Consider the following 25,590-nt stretch of genomic DNA (forward strand, 5'->3'; position numbering starts at 1 on the left):
CAGTAACAATAATCTCATTCTGCAATTAGAGCAGGTTTGCCCCTTCACCTTCTCTTCTGGATCGGGAGTGCACAGGATTCTGCTGGCCCAATAAGTCAAGGAACATTCATCATTGGCTTTCACTTGTTTGATCTCAGATGCTCCGATGTTCCCTACAAGACATAATTCTTGTATGTTCAGACTAAGAATCCGTGTATTCCTGTGTATCAGAGAGTCTGAAGAGAGCAGTCAACCAAATCGTTGAGCTGACAGCTATCCAATGGTCATGAGGGGCTTAGAGGGAATCTGGCGTCAGGTTTCTGCTACCTCATCTGAGATCAGCAAAATGTGGGAAAAAAGCCTGATTCCAGCGATGTGTCACTTAGATTACTGGGTGCAGTCGTTGTGACACAATCAGTGTTTAGATGCAGCAGAGCCGTGAAAGCTAACCCCGCCCACATCACAGCTTTCAATGTAGACTGTCTGATAAGCAGCTCACTGTCTAATAGAGGGGGTGTTGTCGGACCAGGGCTCACAAGAGCATCAGTCCAGGCAGTGATTATCGTAATATTTTGATTATCAGATGCACTTTTCCTCCCAAATGTGTGAGGAAAATGGGGGTCTTATAATCCAAAGGCAGCTTAGCAGGGGGAAAGGGATGGCTGCAGTGGAGCATGGTCACAGGCAGGAGGCAGGGTTGCTGCTTCAGGAGGCTGGCGGAGGCAAGAAAGGGGCAATGCTGTGGGCCCTAGACTGTCATAAAATGTCAGTGCCAGGGAATGCAGTCCCCTCCTCTGGGCTTTGGTAAAATGGCTGCCTCCGGCGACGCATGAACAGATTGAGATCCCGTCTCCTGATATCTTAATCAGAGCCATCACCGCCTCCCAAGCCTACCGCTGGGAAATCAATGGGAAAGGGGAGTTCACCAGCGCATACATCTTATGAGAGCCCATAGCCTTGCTCCGCCTGGAGGCCCCCTCCTCCCAGCCAGGGGCCCGCAGCATCGCCCCACTTCTACCGCTGGCCTCCTGAAGCAGCAACACTGCCTTTTGTAGACCCGCTCCACCACTGCCGCCCCCGGTAAGCTACAGTTAAAACGGACGATAAGACGCACCACCATTTTATTTAAAACATTTTTTTCCTATTTTCCACCCCAAAATATAGTATCTCCCGGAGATAAAAACTTCATTGTATCTAAACAACAGCACACAGCCCAATAAGTGACACATCTCTGAAATCAGTGTCTCAGGTCCTACCTCATGCTGTCCTCAGATGACATAGCAAAATCCTACTGACGGATTTCCTTTGAAGGGCATTCATATTAATAAACGTGTGCAATGTGATGTCAGGAAACCCACATCTTGTACATAGCCAAGCCCAGATCTGCTGACAGATCCATAGATAAGACATAAGAGGTCTTACCTGGCTGCTCACAAGGAGTTTTCTTCCAAGGGGTTAGCGACAGTGCATTCTGAGTCTGGATATAAACTTTCCCTTCACAAACCTTCACTTCATATACTTGGTTCTAGAAACACAAATTAGTCACATTAAAAATCAGGGTAGCCCAACGACCATCCTCACCTGGAAAAGTTTAAAGGGTTATTTCCTGGAAACAAAAGCAGCACCTACCCACCAAGCCATACAATGAGGGTCCTACTCCCCTGTTTATCCCACTGCTGTTGAGATTTTATAGAACAGTATTTATGCACAGCTCCTCTCTGGGGTCCGAGCGATGGGGTCTTCAGTGATCAGACACATATCACCTATTTTGTAGGCAGTTCATATAAACATCACTTGTGGGCAAACTACTTGGTGACTCACGGTGTACATGTACAGCAGAAAAGCACAATCACTCAGGACCTAAGCCCACTCTATAAAGAGTGTGTGCAGGCTGTGTTATACAGCCGACACCTAAGGGCTCATGCAGACAAGCAGATTTTCGGTACAATTGCGATCCAACAAAACCTTGTATCACACTCGGACCAATGTTATTCTATGGGACCGTGCACATGTCAGATTTTTTTTCTTCAGACCAAGTCTATCAGGATAAAAAAACAAACAAAATTGCAGCATGGACAAGTTGCATCTGAAAATCAGATTGCACTTGGCCATGCAAGTCAATGGGTCCAGGGAAAAAAAAAAAAAAAAGTCGGACTGCACTTGGATGAAATTCGAGTGCGGTCTGATTTTCTTGGACTGACAGAATTAAGAATGTGGAGACATTTTTTATTTTACATCTTCTCCACACCTGAGAAATTTGGATCACACTCTCTCCAGACACACGCTCTTACCACACACACACGCTCTCTCCACACACACACACGGTCTCACCACACACACGGTCTCACCACACACACACACACTCTCTCCACACACACACACGCTCTCTCCACACACACACACGCTCTCTACACACACACACACACACACACACACACACACACACACACACACTCTCTACACACACGCTCTCTCTCCACACACACGCTCTCTCCACACACACACACGCTCTCTCCACACACACACACACACACACACACACACTCTCTACACACACGCTCTCTCTCCACACACACGCTCTCTCCACACACACACACACACTCTCTCCACACACACGCTCTCTCTCCACACACACACACGCTCTCTCTCCACACACACGCTCTCTCTCCACACACACACACGCTCTCTCCACACACACACACTCTCTCTCCACACACACACACACGCTCTCTCCACACACACATACACACGCTCTCTCCACACACACGCTCTCTCCACACACACACACGCTCTCTACACACACGCTCTCTACACACACGCTCTCTACACACACACACACACACACGCGCTCTCTCCACACACACACACACACACGCTCTCTCCACACACACACACGCTCTCTCCACACACACACGCTCTCTCTCCACACACACACACGCTCTCTCTCCACACACACACACGCTCTCTCCACACACACTCTCTCTCCACACACACGCTCTCTCCACACACACACGCTCTCACCACACACACACGCGCTCTCCCCACACACACACGCTCTCTCCACACACACACACGCTCTCTCCACACACACACTCTCTACACACACGCTCTCTCCACACACACACACACGCTCTCTCCACACACACATACACACGCTCTCTCCACACACACACACGCTCTCTACACACACGCTCTCTACACACACGCTCTCTACACACACGCACACACACTCTCTCCACACACACACACACACGCTCTCACCACACACACACACTCTCTCCACACACACACGCTCTCTCCACACACACACGCTCTCACCACACACACATACGCTCTCTCCACACACACACACGCTCTCTCCACACACACGCTCTCACCACACACACACACACTCTCTCCACACACACACGCTCTCACCACACACACACACGCTCTCACCACACACACACACGCTCTCACCACACACACACACGCTCTCTCCACACACACACGCTCTCTCCACACACACACGCTCTCTACACACACGCTCTCTACACACACGCTCTCTCCACACACACACGCTCTCACCACACACACACACGCTCTCACCACACACACATACGCTCTCTCCACACACACACACGCTCTCTCCACACACACGCTCTCACCACACACACACACGCTCTCACCACACACACACACGCTCTCACCACACACACACACGCTCTCTCCACACACACACACGCTCTCTCCACACACACACACACACACACACGCTCTCTCCACACACGCTCTCTCCACACACACACACACGCTCTCTCCACACACACACACACGCTCTCACCACACACACGCTTTCTCCACACACACACGCTCTCCCCACACACACACACACACGCTCTCTCCACACACACACGCTCTCTCCACACACACGCTCTCTCCACACACACGCTCTCTACACACACACACACACGCTCTCTACACACACGCTCTCTCCACACACACACGCTCTCTCCACACACACACACGCTCTCTCCACACACACACACGCTCTCTCCACACACACACGCTCTCTCACCATAATCGGACTGACATTCTTGCAGCCTAAGAATAACTCGTGATCCAAGCTAACTCCATTCGCCAAACAGCTTAACCGCTTAGATGCCATTGTGAATCATAACAAAGGCAATTAAGCATTTAGGAAGAGGGGGGCAGTCTCTTCAGAAAAAATAGTATCAAACTTTGGCATCACAGTAATCATGCTGACCTGATGAATCATGTTACCTGGTCATTTTTACTGCGCAATAAAATGAATACCATAAAAAAATGGAAACCCTCCCAAAAAATGGCAGAATTAAGTTTTCCTCCCAATTTCACCTCACTTACAAATTTGTTTCCCATTTTTCTGCACATGAATTGGTTGAATGAATGAGGTCAATCAAAACTACAAATAGTCCTACACAAAAAAACAAAACCCTCATAAAAGGTATGATGGAAAAAAAAAAAAAGTTATAAATGGCCATGCTTCCAAGGAGTTAAGGCCTCATATTGCAAAGTTGGCAGCAACATCCACGTGTCATAGGCAGATTTTGCTGCACATTTCACCCTTATACACTGAAGGGATGAAATCCTGCATCATCATCATCACACCATCGCCATGATTGGATATTTGCACCATATCGGTGTGGAAGGTTATGTCATTCGCTGCCAACATGTGGTCCAGATTGTGCTCCGCAGATTCGCCATATTTGCATTCGAATGTGGCCATATTCAGTGACATCCATATTCTACCACTATTGCACTGATATAAAAACCTCCACTGTCAAAGGGTTATTTCATTTTCAGCCAATAAATCGTCAGAATGGAAGTCATACAATTTTCTGTTACATCTTCTGTCTTTTCACCAATGTCAAGTTGACAGCGCTGCAGCCAATCAGTGAGCTCAGCGGCTCTGTCCAATTTGACAGAAGAAAGCGCTCAGCATAGTTGAGCTCACTGATTGGCTGTGGTGCTCTCGACATGACGCCATAGCTGCAGGCAATAACAGACACTGGGAACGGCAGCAAAGACAGACAGAAGATACATGGTGCTCCAACCATGGGCAGCAGGAATCATTATTGTAGCCAGGTAGGTTTGATTCCGAATCACAGCAGTGTTTTAGAAAAAACAAGATGACTAATCCAAAAGGCAGGCTCCTTGCAGCTTCTCCAAGATTGACCTTGTCTGTCTACAGGAGTGCGGTGGGGAGAACCCACCAGAGACCGGCCTCATGGACTAGTCATAAGAAACCCACAGCCTCCGGTTGACTCTTCAAAGCAGGTTTACTTTTAGGCCAGGGGCCCACGATCCGGAACTAGCAGCGCTTTGGAGGCAGCGTATATTCGCCTCCTATTGAATGCAGGTGAATCCGTATGTGATCACTGAACCGGGCGGAATCACCGCGTCCAATACATTTTATGGGTGAGATTTCTCTTGTGGAGACTCATGTCCCCGCAAGAGAAATAGACATGCTGCGGTCTGAAAAACGCACCACATGTCAGTGTCCGCGGGTGATCCACGGGAGTCTGTGGACACATAGTGAACATGGGATTTCACTATGCTGTAACATCTGGCCACTTTGGGTTTGACGCTGCACAAGGACGCAGCATCCAACCCACAGCAAGTCCGGATCGTGGGCACGCACCCTTAAACACTGGAATAATTCAGCCAGCGTCTGATCCATTCCGTCTGCGGATCAGGCAGCATCAATCTCCCGTCAGGTTACCATTACATTTAGGTTTTTCATTGTGACAGAATGTAATTTTTGTCACATTTGTTATCATCATGAACAGACAATGGCAACATTAGAGGTTTTATTACTTTCAATAGCATATTAGTGGTTATTCGACCTGTAAACCTGTGGAAGAAGATCCATCCTCTAAGCAGAAGTCAAAGTAATGCCAGGGGCACGTTAATGCCAGTCGGCCATCACACAGCTCCTCGATGTCTCCTTGCTCTAACGGCCCACCTGACGGATAAGAACAAACAGCACGTTATATCAGCCGCTGTCACCATACAACCAGATGCCGATATAGAGCCGGGAAATACACGGACAATTACAGCAGCTGCACTGAAGAGAACATTCTACAAAATCCACATGCAGCTGCGGCACCGAACAGCTGATTATCGGGAGTGCTCCAGTATCCGGGTTCCCAATGCAGTTATTCGGATAAGCAGTTATGGAGTTAGAAGCTTTTCGTTCATCCCTATTTCCGAGATGAAATTCTGTGCCCTTTATTCTCCACGCATACGTTTGATCATTGTGGCCAAAGAGTTCTAATTTAGACTTATCGGTCCACAAGACTTGTTGCCAAAATGCATCAGGCTTGTTTAGATGTTCTTTTACATACTTCTGACGCTGAATTTTATGGTGAGGACACAGGAGAGGTTTTCATTCAATGACTCTTCCATGAAGGCCAAATTTGTGCAGGTGTCTCTGAACAGTAAGACAATGTACCACAACTCCAGAGTCTGATAAATCAATCTTTCTGAAGGTCTTTTGCAGTCAAGTGGGGGTTGGGATTTGCCTCTCTAGCAATCCTACTAGCAGCTTTCACAGAAATTTTGCTTGATCTTCCAGACCGTATCTTGACCTCCATTGTTCCTGTTAACTGCCATTTCTTAATTACATTTCAAACTGAGGAAAAAACAACTTGAAAACGCTTTGCGATCTTCTTATCACCGTCTCCTGATTTGTGGGCCTCCACTATTTTCATTTTCAGAGTGCTAGGCAGCTGCTTAGAAGAACCCATGGCTGCTGTTTTTTACCACAAGGTTAGAGGGGGCTGGATTTTTATAAAGGTGGGAAATTTGCATCACCTGGCCTTTCCTAATGATGATAGTGAACAAGCCATAACCCTAACAGGCTAATTAAGGTCTGAAACCTTGGTCAAAGTTGTCTGAGCACACAAATCTCCAAGGGTGCCCAAACATTTACATCTTGCCATTTTGTAATTTTTAAAATGTAAAAAATGACTATGTATTTTTGTGCCTAAAATACAAAGGAAATGTGTAATCTTTAACTTTAGGCCATTTAGAGATAATTTCACCTTTAATTTCCTTAAAGGGACACTGTCACCTGAATTTGGAGGGAACAATCTTCAGCCATGGAGGCGGGTTTTTGTGTGTTTGATTCACCCTTTCCTTACCCGCTGGCTGCATGCTGGCTGCAATATTGGATTGAAGTTCATTCTCTGTCCTCCGTAGGACATGCCTGCGCTGTGCAATCTTGCCTTGCGCAGGCGTGTACTATGGAGGACAGAGAATGAACTTCAATCCAATATTGCAGCCAGCATGCAGCCAGCGGGTAAGGAAAGGGTGAATCAAACACATAAAAACCCCGCCTCCATGGCTGAAGATTGTTCCCTCCAAATTCAGGTGACAGAGTCCCTTTAACGTTATAAGTATATACACACACACACACACACTCATACTCATAGGTTACCTTCATGGGGACATGACGAATCCATGGCATAAAATTTACCATTGGTGTGAATTAAGACCAAATGTTCTCCATCTTCTGAATATAATCTTGAAAAGAAAAAAAAAACAGGAAAGCAAATATTGAAGCATACATCTACAAGTAATGATGCAGAGAGCACTCACACTGATCCAATAACAGTAGGCATATATTACAGGCTGTCAAAGTTAATAAAGTGGATAAGTACAGCTTTTTTTTCACACAAATCTGTGAAAAAGGGGACCCAGTTTTCAGTTTCGGCCGAGACCTTCTTTTCCTTGCCCCTTATCAATGTACAACCCCTGTCAAAAATTATGGAATCACCGGCCTTGGAGGATGTTCATTCAGTTGTTTAATTTTGTAGAAAAAAAAGCAGATCACAGACATGGCACAAAAGTAAAGTCATTTCAAATGGCAACTTTCTGGCTTTAAGGAACACTAAAAGAAATCAAGATCAAAAAATGTGGCAGTCAGCAATGGTTACTTTTTTAGCACAAGCAGAGGGGAAAAATTATGGAATCACTCAAATCTGAAGAAAAAATTATGGAATCATGAAAAACAAAAAAAAAAAAACACTCCAAAACATCACTAGTATTTTGTTGCACCACCTCTGGCTTTTACAGCTTGCAGTCTCTGAGGCATGGACTTAAGGTACCTTCACACATAACGATTTCGTTAACGATATCGTTGCTTTTTGTGACGTAGCAACGATATCATTAACGAAATCGTTATGCGTGACAGCGACCAACGATCAGGCCCCTGCTGGGAGATCGTTGGTCGCTGGGAGTGATCAGGACCTTTTTGGTCGCTGATCACCCACTGTCATCGCTGAATCGGTGTGTGTGACGCCGATCCAACGATGTGTTCACTGGTAACCAGGGTAAATATCGGGTTACTAAGCACAGGGCCGCGCTTAGTAACCCGATATTCACCATGGTTACCATTGTAAAAGTTTAAAAAAAACAGTACATACTCACATTCCGATGTCTGTCACGTCCCCCGGCGTCAGCTTCCCGCACTGATTGTGTTAGCGCCGGCCGGCCGTAAAGCAGAGCACAGCGGTGACATCATGACGTCACCACTGTGCTCTGCTTTATGGCCGGCCGGCGCTCACACAGTGGACGCCGGGGGACGTGACAGACATCGGAATGTATGTACTGTTTTTTTTTTTTTTTTTACACATTTACAATGGTAACTAGGGTAAATATCGGGTTACTAAGCGCGGCCCTGCGCTTAGTAAGCCGATATTTACCCTGGCTACCCGGGGACTTCGGCATCGTTGAAGACAGTTTCAAAGATGCCGAAGTCTTTCCCCTGATCGTTGGTCGCTGGGAGAGCCGTCTGTGTGACAGCTCACCAGCGACCACACAACGACTTACGAACTATCACGGCCAGGTCGTATCGCTGGTCGTGATCGTTGGTAAGTCGCTCAGTGTAACGGTACCTTTAATGAGTGTCACACAGTACTCTTCATCAATCTGGCTCCAACTTTCTCTGATTGCTGTTGCCAGATCAGCTTTGCAGGTTGGAGCCTTGTCATGGACCATTTTCTTCAACTTCCACGAAAGATTTTCAATTGGATTGAGATCCGCACTATTTGCAGGCCATGACATTGACCTTATGTGTCTTTTTTCAAGGAAAGTTTTCACAATTTTTGCTCTATGGCAGGATGCATTATCATCTTGAAAATGATTTCATCATCCCCAAACATCCTTTTAATTGATGGAATAAGAAAAGTGTCCAAAATATCAACATAAACTTGTGCATTTATTGAAGATGTAATGACAGCCATCTCCCCAGTGCCTTTACCTGACATGCAGCCCCATCTCATCAATGACTGTGGAAATTTGCATGTTCTCTTCAGGCAGTCATCTTTATAAATCTCATTGGAACGGCACCAAACAAAAGTTCCAGCATCATCACCTTGCCCAATGCAGATTCGCGATTCATCACTGAAAGTCCGCAAGGACAGGGTCCTCTCCCCTCTGTACCAGTCCGTCACTGTAAACCTGTTTACTGTAAACGATATCTATAACCCTGTATGTGACCCCTTTCTCATGTACAGCACCATGGAATTAATGGTGCTATATAAATAAATAACAATAATATGACTTTCTTCCAGTCATCCACAGTCCACAATTGCTTTTCCTTAGCCCACTGTAACCTTGTTTTTTTCTGTTTAGGTGTTAATGATGGCTTTCCTTTAGTTTTTCTGTATGTAAATCCCATTTCCGTTAGGCGGTTTTTTACAGTTCAGTCACAGACGTTGACTCCAGTTTCCACCCATTCGTTCCTCATTTGTTTTGTTGTGCATTTCCCGTTTTGGAGACATATTGCTTTAAGTTTCCGGTCTTGACGCTTTGATGGCTTCCTTTGTCTACCAGTATGTTTGCCTTTAACAACCTTCCCATGTTATTTGTATTTGGTCCAGATTTTAAACAGCTCACTGTGAATAGCCAACATCTTTTGCAACATTGCGTGATGATTTACCCTCTTTTAAGAGTTTGATAATCCTCTCCTTTGTTTCAATTGACATCTCTCATGTTGGAGCCATGATTCATGTCAGTCCACTTGGTGCAACAGCTCTCCAAGGTGTGACCACTCCTTTTTAGATGCAGAATAACAAACAGATCTAATTTGATGCAGGTGTTAGTTTGGGGGATGAAAATTTAGAGGGCGATTCCATAATTTTTTCCACATAATTGAGTGAGTCCATAGTTTTTCCCCTATGCTTGTTGTAAAAAAGTAAACATTACTGACTACAACATTTTTTTATTTTAATTTCTTTTAGGGTATGTGCACACGTTGCGGATTTTGCTGCGGATGCGCAGCAGTTTTGACGCTGTGGATTCGCAGCTGTTTTCCCTGAGTTTACAGTACCATGTAAACCTATGGAAAACAAAATCTGCAGTGCACATGCTGTGGAAAAAAACACGTGGAAACGTAGTGTTGTTTATTCCGCAGCATGTCAATTCTTTGTGCGGATTCCGCAGCGGTTTACACCTGCTCCATAATAGGAATCTGCAGGTGTAAAACAGCAGGTGGAATCCGCACAAAAAACGCATAAAATCCGTGGTAAATCCGCAGGTAAAGCGCAGTGCTTTTTACCTGCGGATTTCTCAAAATAGGTGCGGAAAAATCCGCAGAGTTTTCATCTACGTGTGCACATACCCTTAGGCTATGTTCACACGTTGCGTCCTGTCCCTGCGGGTTCTCCCGCAGCGGATTTGATAAATCTGCAGGGCAAACCCGCTGCGGTTATCCCTGCAGATTTATCGCGGTTTGTCCTGCGGGTTCCGCTGCGAGATTTTACTCCTACTATTGATGCTGCATATGCAGCATCAATAGTAATGTTAAAAATAATAAAATCATGATATACTCACCCTCTGACGTCCCGATCTCCTCGGCACTGCAGGCGGCGGTCCGGTTCCAAACATGCTGTGCGACCAGGACCTTCGTGACGTCACGGTCATGTGACCGCGACGTCACCGCAGGTCTTGGTCGCATAGCAAACCTGAGACCGGACGGCCGCGTGCAGCGCTGAGACTTCAGAGGTGAGTATATCATTATTTTTTATTTTAATTCTTTTTTTTTTTTTACTCAAATATGGTTCCCGGGGCCTGGAGGAGAGTCTCCTCTCCTCCACCCCGGGTATAACCCGCACATTATCCGCTTACTTCCCGCATGGTGGGCACAGCCCCATGCGGGAAGTAAGCGGATCAATGCATTTCTATGGGTGCAGAATCGCTGCGATTCTGCACAAAAAAGTGACATGCTGCGGGTTTTTAACCGCTGCGTTTCTGCGCAGCGGTTTGCGGTTTCCATTGGTTTCCATGTAAATGTAAACGCAATGGAAACTGCAGCGGACCCGCAGCGGCAAAATCGTTGCGGTTCCGCGGTAAAAACCGCAACGTGTGAACATAGCCTAAGTGTTTATTAAAGCCAGAAAGATGTCATTTAAAATGACTTTACTTTTGTGCCATGTCTGTGATCTGCTTTTTTTCTACAAAATTAAACAACTGAATGAACATCCCCCAAGGCCGGTGATTACATAATTTTTGCCAGGGGTTGTATTATCACGTCACAGATATATTACATGTATTTTTTCTACAACTGTGATCTCAGGGTTATAAAGGACACTTGTGCCCCTGCCATAGATGGCACATTTTGTCTATTAGGCACAAACTGCCCCTTTTCCTAACAGGAATTAGGTCCGGAATCACAAATTACTAGTGATGAGCGAATTTACTCGTTACTCGAGATTTCCTGAGCATGCTCGGGGGTTCTCCGAGTATTTTTTAGTACTCGGAGATTTAGTTTTCCTCACCTCAGCTGAATGATTTACATCTCTTTGCCAGCTTGATTACATGTGGGGATTCCCTAGCAACCAGGCAACCCCCACATGTACTTATGCTGGCTAACAGATGTAAATCATTCAGCTGCGGTGCAGAAAACTAAATCTCCGAGTACTAACAAATACTCGGAGGACCCCTGAGCATGCTCGGGAAATCTCGAGTAACAAGTATATTCGCTCATCACTACAAATTACACATTTTTTTTTTTCATTTGTAAGAAAAAAGAAAATCTTTATTTGAAAATGTCCAATGCACTTCCAGACCAATTTGTATGTGGCTTCACAGATCGATTACTCAGTTCATCGGATTCTACGAGAATCATATTTTACGGTTGTCCTAGGACCTACATATCAGTAGTAAAATCATTTCGATAAGTTCTCTATATGAACGGCACATTGTGAATACCTCCGTAAATATAGCAAGTCACGGTTAATACCACAATTTTTTTCCACCAGTATAAAGTCATATAGACGTACAGAAAAGCCCCAAATATTTCTGTTGCTGCCCTATTACTGCTTCATACAAAATGGATGGGAAATATGTGAACACGAAGATTCAATCCCATCAATGTGAACAGTTACTGTCACGACTCTGTTGTCATGCATCCAGGGACCAGGGGCTCCTTCCCTGTCCCTAAGGCAAGGGGGTGCCCTAGCTCTCCCTGTTCCCTGGGTTACTTCTAATGGTGAAGATGCCAGGGCCACGTACCCTGCCTTAGCTCTTGAATCTACCTACAGTCTGTTCTCTTCCCCCACCCAGGGAATAGGAGTAGTGGTGTACTGTAATACACTAACCAGACTAACAAGGTAATATGAACAGGGATAAAGGAAAATACCAATCATACAAATATACACACATAAATAACAGAGGAATGCACTGGGGAGTGGAGGATGGGGTAAACCCAATGTGAGAGAAGAAAGGGAATTATCACACACTCAAAACCTAGCAAAAGTCACAGATAAACCCACCAAACGCTTTTCTCCAATAACCACCAGCAGCAACTTCCAGCCATGCAGCAAAGCCTAGCTCTGACAGTGAGTGCTATCCAGGGCCCAGAGTATATAGAAGATGGGAGTGCACAGCAGAGTGCCAAAACTCTCCAGGAGCTCTCCACAGAACAGATTAACCCCTGTACTGCCAAAAGAAATTTACATTGTTTAACTCCTTCCTGACATATGACATACTATCCCGTCGAGGAGGTATGGGCCCGTATGACCACCGATGGGATAGTACGTTATCACCGATCAGCTGCGCTCACGGTGGGAGTGTGGCCGATCGGGGCCGGGTGTCAGCTGACTATCGCAGATAACATCCGGCACTATGTGCCAGGAGCGGTCACGGACAGCTCCTGGCTCATTAACCCCCGGAACACTGCGATCAAGCATAATTGCAGCGTTCCAGTGGCATAGGGAAGCATCGCGCAAGGAGGGGGCTCCCGGTGTGCTTCCGAGACCCTTGGAGCAACGCGATGTGATCGCGTTGCTCCGAGGGTCTCCTACCTCCTCCTCCTTGCAGGCCCTGGATCCAAAATGGCCACGGGGGGCTTTCCGGGCTTGCAAGCCTCCTGCAGGGCCTGTCAGATCGCTGATCTGACACAGTGCACTGCAGTGTCAGATCAGCGATCTGACACTATAACATGATGTCCCCCCCTGTGGCAATGTTATAAAGTTAACAAAAAAATATTTACATGTGTAAAAAAAAAAGTAAAAAAAATAATTCCTAAATAAAGAAAAAAAATATTGTTCCAATAAATACATTTCTTTAAATAAAAAAAACAATACAAGTACACATATTTAGTAATGCCGCATCCGTAACAACCCGACCTATAAAACTGTCCCACTAGTTAACCCCTTCAGTGAACACCGTAAAAAAAATAAAAAAAACAAGGCAAAAAACAATGCTATATTATCATACCGCCGAACAAAATGTGGAATAACACGCGATTAAAAAGAGGGATATTAAAAAAATGGTACCGATGAAAACTTCATTTTGTCCCGCAAAAAACGAGCCGCCATACAGCGTCATCAGCGAAAAAATAAAAAAGTTATAGTCCTCAGAATAAAGCGATGCAAAATAATTATTTTTTATATAAAATAGTCCTTATTATATGAAAGCGCCAAAACATAAAATGATATAAATGAGGTATTGCTGTAATCGTACTGACCCGAAGAATAAAACTGCTTTATCAATTTTATCAAACGTGGAACGGTATAAACACCGCCCCCCCCCCAAAAGAAATTCGTGAATAGCTGGTTTGTGGTCATTCTGCCTCACAAAAATCAGAATAAAAAGCGTTCAAAAAATGTCACGTGCCCGAAAATGGTACCAATAAAAAAACAAGATCTCACATGACTCTGTGGACCAAAATGTGGAAAAATTATAGCTCTCAAAATGTGGAGACGCAAAAACAATTTTTTGTAATAAAAAGTCTCTTTCAGTGTGTGACAGCTGCTAATCATAAAAATCTGTTAAAAAAACGATATAAATAGTAAATAAGACACCCCTGCATCACCCCCTTAGTTAGGGAAAAATAAAATAATTTTTATTTATTTATTTCCATTTTCCCATTAGGGTTAGGGTTGGAGCTAAAGTTAAGGTACCGTTACACTAAACGATTTACCAACGATCACGACCAGCGATACGACCTGGCCGTGATCGTTGGTAAGTCGTTGTGTGGTCGCTGGGGAGCTGTCACACAGACAGCTCTCCAGCGACCAACGATGCCGAAGTCCCCGGGTAACCAGGGTAAACATCGGGTTACTAAGCGCAGGGCTGCGCTTAGTAACCCGATGTTTACCCTGGTTACCATTGTAAATGTAAAAAAAAAAAAAACACAACATACTCACATTCCGGTGTCTGTCACGTCCCTCCCCGTCACGTTCCCGCACTGACTGTGTCAGCGCCGGCCGTAAAGCACAGCATAGCGGTGACGTCACAGTCAGTGCGGGAAGCTGACGGCGGGGGACGTGACAGACACCGGAATGTGAGTATGTTGTGTTTTTTTTTTTTTTACAATGATAACCAGGATAAATATTGGGTTACTAAGTGCGGCCTTGCGCTTAGTAACCCGATGTTTACCCTGGTTACAAGTGAACACACGCCGATCCAGCGATGACAGCGGGTGATCCAGCGACGAAATAAAGTTCTGGCCTTCTAGCTCCGACCAGCGATGTCACAGCAGGATCCAGATCGCTGCTGCGTGTCAAACAACGATATCGCTATCCAGGACGCTGCAACGTCACGGATTGCTATCGTTATAAAGTTGCTCAGAGTGAAGGTACCTTTAGGGTTGGGGATGGGGTTTGGATTACATTTACAGTTGGGATTAGGGTTAGGGGTGTGGTTAGGGTTAGGGTTGGGATTAGGGTTAGGGGTGTGTTGGTTAGGGGTATGGTTGGGATTAGGGTTAGGGGCGTGTTCGGGTTAGGGGTGTGGTTAGGGTTATGGTTGGGATTAGGGTTAGGGGCGTGTTTGGGTTTCAGTTAGAATTGGGGGTTTCCACTGTTTAGGCACATCAGGGGCTCTCCAAACGTGACATGGCGTCCGATCTCAATTCCAGCCAATTTTGCTTTGAAAAGTCAAACGGCGCTCGTTCCCTTCCGAGCTCTGCCATGTGCCCAAACAGTGATTTACCCCCACATATTGGGTATCAGCGTACTCAGGACAAATTGTACAACAACTTTTGGGGTCCATTTTCTCCTGTTACCCTTGGTAAAATAAAACAAATTGGAGCTGAAGTTAATTTTTAGAGAATAAAAGTTAAATGTTCATTTTTTGTTAAACATTCCAAAAATTCCTGTGAAACACCTGAAGGGTTAATAAACTTCTTCAATGTAGTTTTGAGCACTTTGAGGGGTAGTTTTTAGAATGGTGTCACACTTGGCTATTTTCTATCATGTAGACCCCTCAAAGTGACTTCAAATGTGAAGTGGTCCCTAAAAATAAAAAATGGTGATGTAAAAACCAAAAAAAAAAAAATGTTGGTTCCAAAATTGTGCTCATGTAAAGTAGACATGTGGGAAATGTTACTTATTAAGTATTTTGTGTGACATATCTCTGTGATGTAAGGGCATAAAAGTCAAATTTGGAAAATTGCAAAATTTTCGCCAAATTTCTGTTTTTTTTTTCCCACAAATAAACGCAGGTAATATCAAAGAAATTTTACCACTATCATGAAGTACAATATGTCAGAAGGTGAAGTGCTTTTAAGGCCATGTTCATACTTTAGTTGCAAATGTTGGGTTTTATTCAGATGTTTTTGTGTGCAGAAAACTGCTGGATTTAAGAGTTCAACACAAGCGGGCATGAGATCCTAGAAACTCACACTCAATTTGCCCTTAATGAGGGTGCTTCACTGGATTTTGTAAAATAACCTGCAGTTTCTACCGATTCTGGAACATTTTCTGTTTGCTCTGTTGAAAAGTTACCATGCCCGGGAATAAAAAATGTAAATTTTCCCTTTGACCAACTGGGCGTATACCAGAGAATTTCTCTATGGATGTTTGCTTTTTCTCCTCTATGACAGAAGTTATGTGGTATATGCCCAATTGGTTCTAGGAAAAATTGGCTTCTTTATTACCAAGGGGTATAACTTTGCAACAGAGAAGCACAGAAAAAAAAAAAAAAAATTGTTCCAGTTACGCTATGTGCACACGTTCAGGATTTCTCGCAGAAAATTCCTGAGAAAAACCGGACATCTTCTGCAAGAAATCCGCAAAAAATCTGCATGCGGTTTTGCCGCGTTTTTTTTCCTGACATTTCCCAATGCATTTTGTAGTGAGAAATCCGCAAAAAAAAACAAAACGCAAAATTAATGAACATGCTGCGGTTTTTACCGCGATGCATTTTTTCACGGAAAAAAACGCATCATGTGCACAAAACATGCTGAATTAATTCTAAATGATGGGATGCTTATTGTATGTGTTTTTTGCGGTTTTATAGCGTTTTTACAGGAAAAAACGCGAAAAAAAACACAACGTGTGCACACAGCCTAATAGTGGTAGTTGCAACTAAAGGAGGTGTGCAGTATAAAACACCACTCCAGCTTTTGTCTTGGATTTTAGCGCTGGAGTGGTGCTATTAATCTAAATTTCGTGCACATCTTATTATAATAACCTGCCACCGTCTTGTTCTAAAAGCAGAATCCCAGGGTTTCTGCACAAAAATAAACAATCAAAAAAAATATTCTGCTTGAAATCTGCACAAAAAAAAAATGCATTAAAAAAGGCCAATCAGAGCAGACTGCTAAGATTTATTCTGGGGACACTGTACCAAAACCGCCCCTGCAGAAAAACTACAGCTGAAACAAACATGTTTTCGTACATGGGAATGTGGCCCCAGTGAACAATAAGTGATCAACACAATGTAGTTTATTAGGAATTTGAGCGACTTTAGTCCGAGGCTACACAGCGTCCAAAACATTAGTGAGACATTTTTGGAGACGAGATTTGGCTAAGAACAGCAAAGTGCCAGGTTGCACGCGCCTCACATCCAACCCAGCCGGGTCACAGAATTCAGTATTGTGGATCTCATCAGTCGTGCGATAATTGCGGGACAACCTCACCGGCAGTAGATGCAATGTAACGTTGTGTTCCTCATGCCGTGTGACCAATGTCACCTTGTAGCCATAACCCTAACCCACAAACCAGGCCCAAACTCCAATCTACGACCCTACAATGCCAGCCTCGCCGCTAATCTGCTGCATTTCCTGATCATGGTTTTAGGGATTCTGCTTGGTTTACAACCCACAGCTTTATGCTACTAGCGTATAGCGGTCACACCATACACAATATGAGTCACACTCGTGGGCAACAGTGCCTGATCCCCTCTACAGTGGGCCCAGATACTGCCCCCAGCCCATCTACAGTGGGCCCAGATACTGCCCCCAGCCACATCTACAGTGGGCCCAGATACTGCCCCCAGCCCATCTACAGTGGGCCCAGATACTGCCCCCAGCCCATCTACAGTGGGCCCAGATACTGCCCCCAGCCACATCTACAGTGGGCCCAGATACTGCCCCCAGCCCATCTACAGTGGGCCCAGATACTGCCCCCAGCCCATCTACAGTGGGCCCAGATACTGCCCTCAGCCCATCTACAGTGGGCCCACATACTGCCCTCAGCCCATCTACAGTGGGCCCAGATACTGCCCCCAGCCCATCTACAGTGGGCTCAGATACTGCCCCCAGCCCATCTACAGTGGGCCCAGATACTGCCCCCAGCCCATCTACAGTGGGCCCAGATACTGCCCCCAGCCCATCTACAGTGGGCCCAGATACTGCCCTCAGCCCATCTACAGTGGGCCCAGATACTGCCCTCAGCCCATCTACAGTGGGCCCAGATACTGCCCCCAGCCCATCTACAGTGGGCCCAGATACTGCCCTCAGCCCATCTACAGTGGGCCCAGATACTGCCCTCAGCCCATCTACAGTGGGCCCAGATACTGCCCCCAGGCCCATCTACAGTGTTCCCAGATACTGCCCCCAGCCCATCTACAGTGGGCCCAGATACTGCCCCCAGCCCATCTACAGTGGGCCCAGATACTGCCCCCAGCCCATCTACAGTGGGCCCAGATACTGCCCCCAGCCCATCTACAGTGGACCCAGATACTGCCCCCAGCCCATCTACAGTGGGCCCAGATACTGCCCCCAGCCCATCTACAGTGGGCCCAGATACTGCCCCCAGCCCCATCTACAGTGGGCCCAGATACTGCCCCCAGCCCCATCTACAGTGGGCCCAGATACTGCCCCCAGCCCTATATACAGCGGGCACTGATACTGCCCCCAGCACTATATACAGCGGGCACAGACACTGCCCCAGCCCTATATGCAGTGGGCACAGACACTGCCCCCAGCCCTATATACAGCGGGCACTGATACTGCCCCCAGCACTATATACAGCAGGCACAGACACTGCCCCAGCCCTATATACAGTGGGCACAGACACTGCCCCCAGCCCTATATACAGCGGGCACAGACACTGACCCAGCACTATATACAGTGGGCACAGACACTGCCCCAGCCCCGGGCACAGATACTGCCCCAGCCCCGGGCACAGACACTGCCCCCAGCCCTATATACAGTGGGCACAGACACTGCCCCAGCCCTATATACAGCAGGCACAGACACTGCCCCCAGCCCTATATACAGCAGGCACAGACATTGCCCCAGCCCTATATACAGTGGGCACAGACACTGCCCCCAGCCCTATATACAGCGGGCACAGACACTGACCCAGCACTATATACAGTGGGCACAGACACTGCCCCAGCCCCGGGCACAGATACTGCCCCAGCCCCGGGCACAGACACTGCCCCCAGCCCTATATACAGCAGGCACACACTGCCCCCAGCCCTATATACAGCAGGCACAGACACTGCCCCCAGCCCTATATACAGCAGGCACAGACATTGCCCCAGCCCTATATACAGTGGGCACAGACACTGCCCCCAGCCCTATATACAGTGGGCACAGACACTGCCCCCAGCCCTATATACAGCGGGCACAGACACTGACCCAGCACTTTATACAGTGGGCACAGACACTGCCCCAGCCCCGGGCACAGATACTGCCCCAGCCTCGGGCACAGACACTGCCCCCAGCCCTATATACAGCAGGCACAGACACTGCCCCCAGCCCTATATACAGTGGGCACAGACACTGCCCCAGCCCTATATACAGCGGGCACAGACACTGCCCCAGCCCTATATACAGTGGGCACAGACACTGCCCCAGAACTATATACAGTGGGCACAGACACTGCCCCCAGCCCTATATACAGCGGGCACAGACACTGCCCCAGCACTATATACAGTGGGCACAGACACTGCCCCAGCCCTATATACAGTGGGCACAGACACTGCCCCAGCCCTATATACAGTGGGCACAGACACTGCCCCAGCCCTATATACAGCGGGCACAGACACTGACCCAGCACTATATACAGTGGGCACAGACACTGCCCCAGCCCCGGGCACAGATACTGCCCCAGCCCCGGGCACAGACACTGCCCCCAGCCCTATATACAGTGGGCACAGACACTGCCCCAGCCCTATATACAGCAGGCACAGACACTGCCCCAGCCCTATATACAGCAGGCACAGACACTGCCCCCAGCCCTATATACAGCAGGCACAGACACTGCCCCCAGCCCTATATACAGCAGGCACAGACACTGCCCCAGCACTATATACAGCAGGCACAGACACTGCCCCCAGCCCTATATACAGTGGGCACAGACACTGCCCCAGCCCTATATACAGTGGGCACAGACACTGCCCCCAGCCCTATATACAGTGGGCACAGACACTGCCCCAGCCCCGGGCACAGATACTGCCCCAGCCCCGGGCACAGACACTGCCCCCAGCCCTATATACAGCAGGCACAGACACTGCCCCCAGCCCTATATACAGTGGGCACAGACACTGCCCCAGCCCTATATACAGTGGGCACAGACACTGCCCCCAGCCCTATATACAGTGGGCACAGACACTGCCCCAGCCCCGGGCACAGATACTGCCCCAGCCCCGGGCACAGACACTGCCCCCAGCCCTATATACAGTGGGCACAGACACTGCCCCAGCCCTATATACAGCAGGCACAGACACTGCCCCCAGCCCTATATACAGTGGGCACAGACACTGCCCCAGCCCTATATACAGCGGGCACAGACACTGCCCCAGCCCTATATACAGCAGGCACAGACACTGCCCCCAGCCCTATATACAGCGGGCACAGACACTGCCCCAGCACTATATACAGCGGGCACACACACTGCCCCCAGCCCTATATACAGCAGGCACAGACACTGCCCCCAGCCCTATATACAGTGGGCACAGACACTGCCCCAGCACTATATACAGCGGGCACAGACACTGCCCCCAGCCCTATATACAGCGGGCACAGACACTGCCCAAGCCCTATATACAGCAGGCACAGACACTGCCCCAGCACTATATACAGCGGGCACAGACACTGCCCCCAGCCCTATATACAGCGGGCACAGACACTGCCCCCAGCCCTATATACAGCGGGCACAGACACTGCCCCCAGCCCTATATACAGCGGGCACAGACACTGCCCCAGCCCCGGGCACACATTGCTCTGCAGCATTATATGAGGGCACAGACACTGCCCCAGCACTATATACAGCGGGCACAGACACTGCCCCCAGCCCTATATACAGCGGGCACAGACACTGCCCCAGCCCTATATACAGTGGGCACAGACACTGCCCCAGCACTATATACAGTGGGCACAGACACTGCCCCCAGCCCTATATACAGCGGGCACAGACACTGCCCCCAGCCCTATATACAGCGGGCACAGACACTGCCCAAGCCCTATATACAGCGGCCACAGACACTGCCCCAGCCCCGGGCACACACTGCTCTGCAGCATTATATGAGGGCACAGACACTGCCCCAGCCCTATATACAGTGGGCACAGACACTGCCCCAGCACTATATACAGTGGGCACAGACACTGCCCCAGCACTATATACAGTGGGCACAGACACTGCCCCCAGCCCTATATACAGCGGGCACAGACACTGCCCCCAGCCCTATATACAGCGGGCACAGACACTGCCCCCAGCCCTATATACAGCGGGCACAGACACTGCCCCCAGCACTATATACAGTGGGCACAGACACTGCCCCCAGCCCTATATACAGCGGGCACAGACACTGCCCCCAGCACTATATACAGCGGGCACAGACACTGCCCCCAGCACTATATACAGCGGGCACAGACACTGCCCCCAGCACTATATACAGTGGGCACAGACACTGCCCCCAGCCCTATATACAGCAGGCACAGACACTGCCCCCAGCCCTATATACAGCAGGCACAGACACTGCCCCCAGCCCTATATACAGCAGGCACAGACACTGCCCCCAGCCCTATATACAGCGGGCACAGACACTGCCCCCAGCCCTATATACAGCGGGCACAGACACTGCCCCCAGCCCTATATACAGTGGGCACAGACACTGCCCCCAGCCCTATATACAGCGGGCACAGACACTGCCCCCAGCCCTATATACAGCGGGCACAGACACTGCCCCCAGCCCTATATACAGTGGGCACAGACACTGCCCCCAGCCCTATATACAGCGGGCACAGACACTGCCCCCAGCCCTATATACAGCGGGCACAGACACTGCCCCCAGCCCTATATACAGCGGGCACAGACACTGCCCCCAGCCCTATATACAGTGGGCACAGACACTGCCCCCAGCCCTATATACAGCGGGCACAGACACTGCCCCCAGCCCTATATACAGCGGGCACAGACACTGCCCCCAGCCCTATATACAGCGGGCACAGACACTGCCCCCAGCCCTATATACAGCGGGCACAGACACTGCCCCCAGCCCTATATACAGCGGGCACAGACACTGCCCCCAGCCCCGGGCACACACTGCTCTGCAGCATTATATGAGGGCACAGACACTGCCCCCAGCCCCGGGCACACACCGCTCTGCAGCAGGATATGAGGGCACAGGTGGCGCCGCATGTAGGCAGCAGTCACACATCACTCCACAGTAGCAGCGCTTACTTAGTACAGGGGGGTTTAAACCTCTCCTTGTCCCCGACACACTGCCAGTTACTGTGGCTGACCACCTCCTTCAGGGCGCTCACCAGCTCCTCCGAGAAGCCCTCCATTGCCGGGCGGCACAAGGCTGAGCACAGCCGCCGGCAGCAGCACCCAGCCGGCAGGAAGCAGAGCTACAAGCCGGGGACTGGGCCCTACCACAGGGAACCTCCTGAGGGGCGGGGCGCATGCGTGACGCGGCTCAGGCGCCTGCTTCTGTTGTTATGGCAACAGTCAGTTTGCTACTTTGGGTTAGTTAGTTGCGAGGACACATTTCCTAAGCATCATGGTCGTTACCATAGCGACAGACATCACGTGCTGCTCCTTCAGAACAGAGAACAGAGGACAGAGTTCCAGACCATGGCCAGTGACACCAGAGCTTACACCAGCTCAGGACTGGGCTCTTAGGCTGCTGCCCTGTGTGCCCCTGAAACACCACTTATTGGAGTGCCATATTCTCCCCCCATAATGGAGGCAGGCAGTAGAGACCCTGAGCCATCGCCTCATATCCCAGAGCCCAGGGACTAAGGCCGGGTTCAGACAGTCCTACTGAAAATCTGGTTAGCCGTGATCTCAAACTGTGGCTGACTCCATGGGAGCGCCATGTGCCCGTCCGCACCGTGAACCGCTGTGGGGAAACCTGCAGGGTGAATGCGCTATTCTGGTTTTCAAAACTAACCAAAATCTTTGACGTGATTTCTTTCTGTGTGGAAGAGCGGCCCGTGGGGATTATACACCCGAGCTGCTCAGCTGAACCACCTCTTAGGCCTCGTTCACATGTTCAGTATGTGGTCAGTATTTTACCTCAGTATTTGGTCAGTATTTTACCTCAGTATTTGGTCAGTATTTTACCTCAGTATTTGGTCAGTATTTTACCTCAGTATTTATGAGCCAACACCAGGAGTGGGTGATAAATCCAGAAGTGGTGCATATGTTTCTATTATACTTTTCCTTTGATTGTTCCACTCCTGGTTTTGGTTACAAATACTGAGGTAAATACTGACCAAATACTGATAGTGTGAACGCGGTCTTCGGATGCTTTCACATTCTGTGGCTTGGCTGAATTTCTCCCTCTGGTTGACTATGATTGCTACTCAAACAAATAAAGTCGCCCTCTGTAGTGCTAAAGCATGTAAATATGTATTATATGAAATATGAATAGCAATACTGCTCTAGATAATAAGAAAACATGGAGACGCTTAGCACATAATTTGGCCAATTCATGCATGCCCAGCAGCTAACGACAAGGCTGTCTCCGGTTTGCTGGGAACCTACGTGTCTAGTATGAACACATCTATTGGCCTATGAGGTAAATGTTAAAAACAACTATTTATTTCAATAAATGATTACATTTTTATTTTTCAAAAAATGTTTTGTATTATATTAGTAAAAGTTGCATATCCCTGGGAATGCACCAGGCTAACGCATTTCAAACTATTTGTTCTTAGTATGGTACCATGCTGTGACTAAGAACAAGTAGTTCGAAGCGCGTTGTTCTGGTGCATAACCAGGGATATGCAATTTTTACTAATATGATACAAAACATTTTTTGAAAAAAAAAATTGTAATCATTGAAATAAATAGTCGTTTTTAACACCTCTCTGGATCTGTTGCTGGACAGCTTCTCTACCAAGTTGTCTTCAGTTCCTGCTGCCGACACAGGCCTTCATGTCCCTGCACTACCGGAGGACTTCAGTTTATGGGTGAGCTGGATAACCATTTTTTCTATGTGAATAGTCTCTTAGCCTAAGTGATCAGAGGACAGAGTGATGCATTGGAGACGGGTCCTGGAATAGGATGCCTAGCAGTACGCCCCGTAGGGAAGTAACAGGCCAGGACAAAGACCGTGAGACTAAGGCTAGTTTCACAACTGATTCAGGACCCAACAAGAAGGGGGGCACTGCTAGACCTAATATTAACCAACAGGCCAGACCGCATATCAAATATAAGGGTTGGGGGTTACTTGGGAAATAGCGATCACAAAATAATAAGTTTTCATGTATCCTTTAAAAAGATGTGTAGTAGAGGGGTTACAAGGACACTAAACTTCAGGAGGGCAAATTTCCAACGGATGAGAGAGGATCTTGGTGCAATTAACTGGGACGATATCCTGAGACACAAAAATACACAAAGAAAATGGGAGACGTTTATTAGCATCCTGGATAGGACCTGTGCACAGTATATACCGTATGGGAATAAACATACTAGAAATAGGAGGAAACCAATATGGCTAAATAGAGCTGTAAGGGGCGCAATAAGTGACAAAAAGAAAGCATTTAGAGAATTAAAGGAAGTGGGTAGTGAGGAGGCATTAAATAAATACAGAAAATTAAATAAATTCTGTAAAAAGCAAATCAAGGCAGCAAAGATTGAGACAGAGAGACTCATTGCCAGAGAGAGTAAAAATAATCCTAAAATATTCTTTAACTACATAAATAGTAAGAAACTAAAAAATGATAGTGTTGGCCCCCTTAAAAATAGTCTGGGTGAGATGGTGGATGAGGATGAGGAAAAAGCCAATATGCTAAATGACTTTTTTTCATCAGTATTTACACAAGAAAATCCCATGGCAGACAAAATGTCTAGTGATAAGAATTCCCAATTAAATGTCACCTGCTTAACCCAGCAGGAAGTGCGGCGGCGTCTAAAAATCACTAAAATTGACAAATCTCCGGGCCCGGATGGGATACACCCTCGAGTACTGCAGGAATTAAGTACAGTCATTGATAGACCATTATTTTTAATCTTTAAAGACTCCATAATAACAGGGTCTGTGCCGCAGGACTGGCGTATAGCAAATGTGGTGCCAATATTCAAAAAGGGAACAAAAACTGAACTCGGAAATTATAGGCCAGTAAGCTTAACCTCTACTGTGGGTAAAATCCTGGAGGGCATTCTAAGGGACGCTATACTGGAGCATCTGAAGAGGAATAACCTCATGACCCAGTATCAGCACGGGTTTACTAGGGACCGTTCATGTCAGACTAATTTGATCAGTTTCTATGAAGAGGTAAGTTCCGGATTGGACCAAGGGAACCCAGTGGATGTAGTGTATATGGACTTTTCAAAAGCTTTTGATACGGTGCCACACAAAAGGTTGATACATAAAATGAGAATAATGGGGATAGGGGAAAATATGTGCAAGTGGGTTGAGAGCTGGCTCAGGGATAGGAAACAAAGGGTG

General features: G+C 47.6%; 1 protein-coding gene across 2 annotated transcripts in view; it reads right to left on the minus strand.

Annotated features, from left to right (window-relative positions):
- Positions 1-22,587, minus strand: part of LOC138676766 (uncharacterized protein HI_0077-like) — a 37,671-nt gene extending 15,084 nt beyond the window's left edge. The window contains exons 1-5 of one of the 2 annotated variants that reach the window (XM_069766351.1): positions 22,371-22,587; positions 7,442-7,527; positions 5,847-5,965; positions 1,402-1,504; positions 49-152 (exon numbers count right to left, since the gene is read on the minus strand). In XM_069766351.1, coding sequence (XP_069622452.1) covers positions 49-152; positions 1,402-1,504; positions 5,847-5,965; positions 7,442-7,527; positions 22,371-22,477 — 519 coding nt within the window. In that variant the 5' untranslated portion in view covers positions 22,478-22,587. The remainder of the gene's footprint in view (positions 1-48; positions 153-1,401; positions 1,505-5,846; positions 5,966-7,441; positions 7,528-22,370) is intronic. The other variant, XM_069766352.1, reaches the window with a different exon arrangement.
- Positions 22,588-25,590: the final 3,003 nt, after the last annotated feature.

The sequence above is a fragment of the Ranitomeya imitator genome, chromosome 4, assembly GCF_032444005.1.
Source record: "Ranitomeya imitator isolate aRanImi1 chromosome 4, aRanImi1.pri, whole genome shotgun sequence".
Taxonomy (NCBI): domain Eukaryota; kingdom Metazoa; phylum Chordata; class Amphibia; order Anura; family Dendrobatidae; genus Ranitomeya; species Ranitomeya imitator.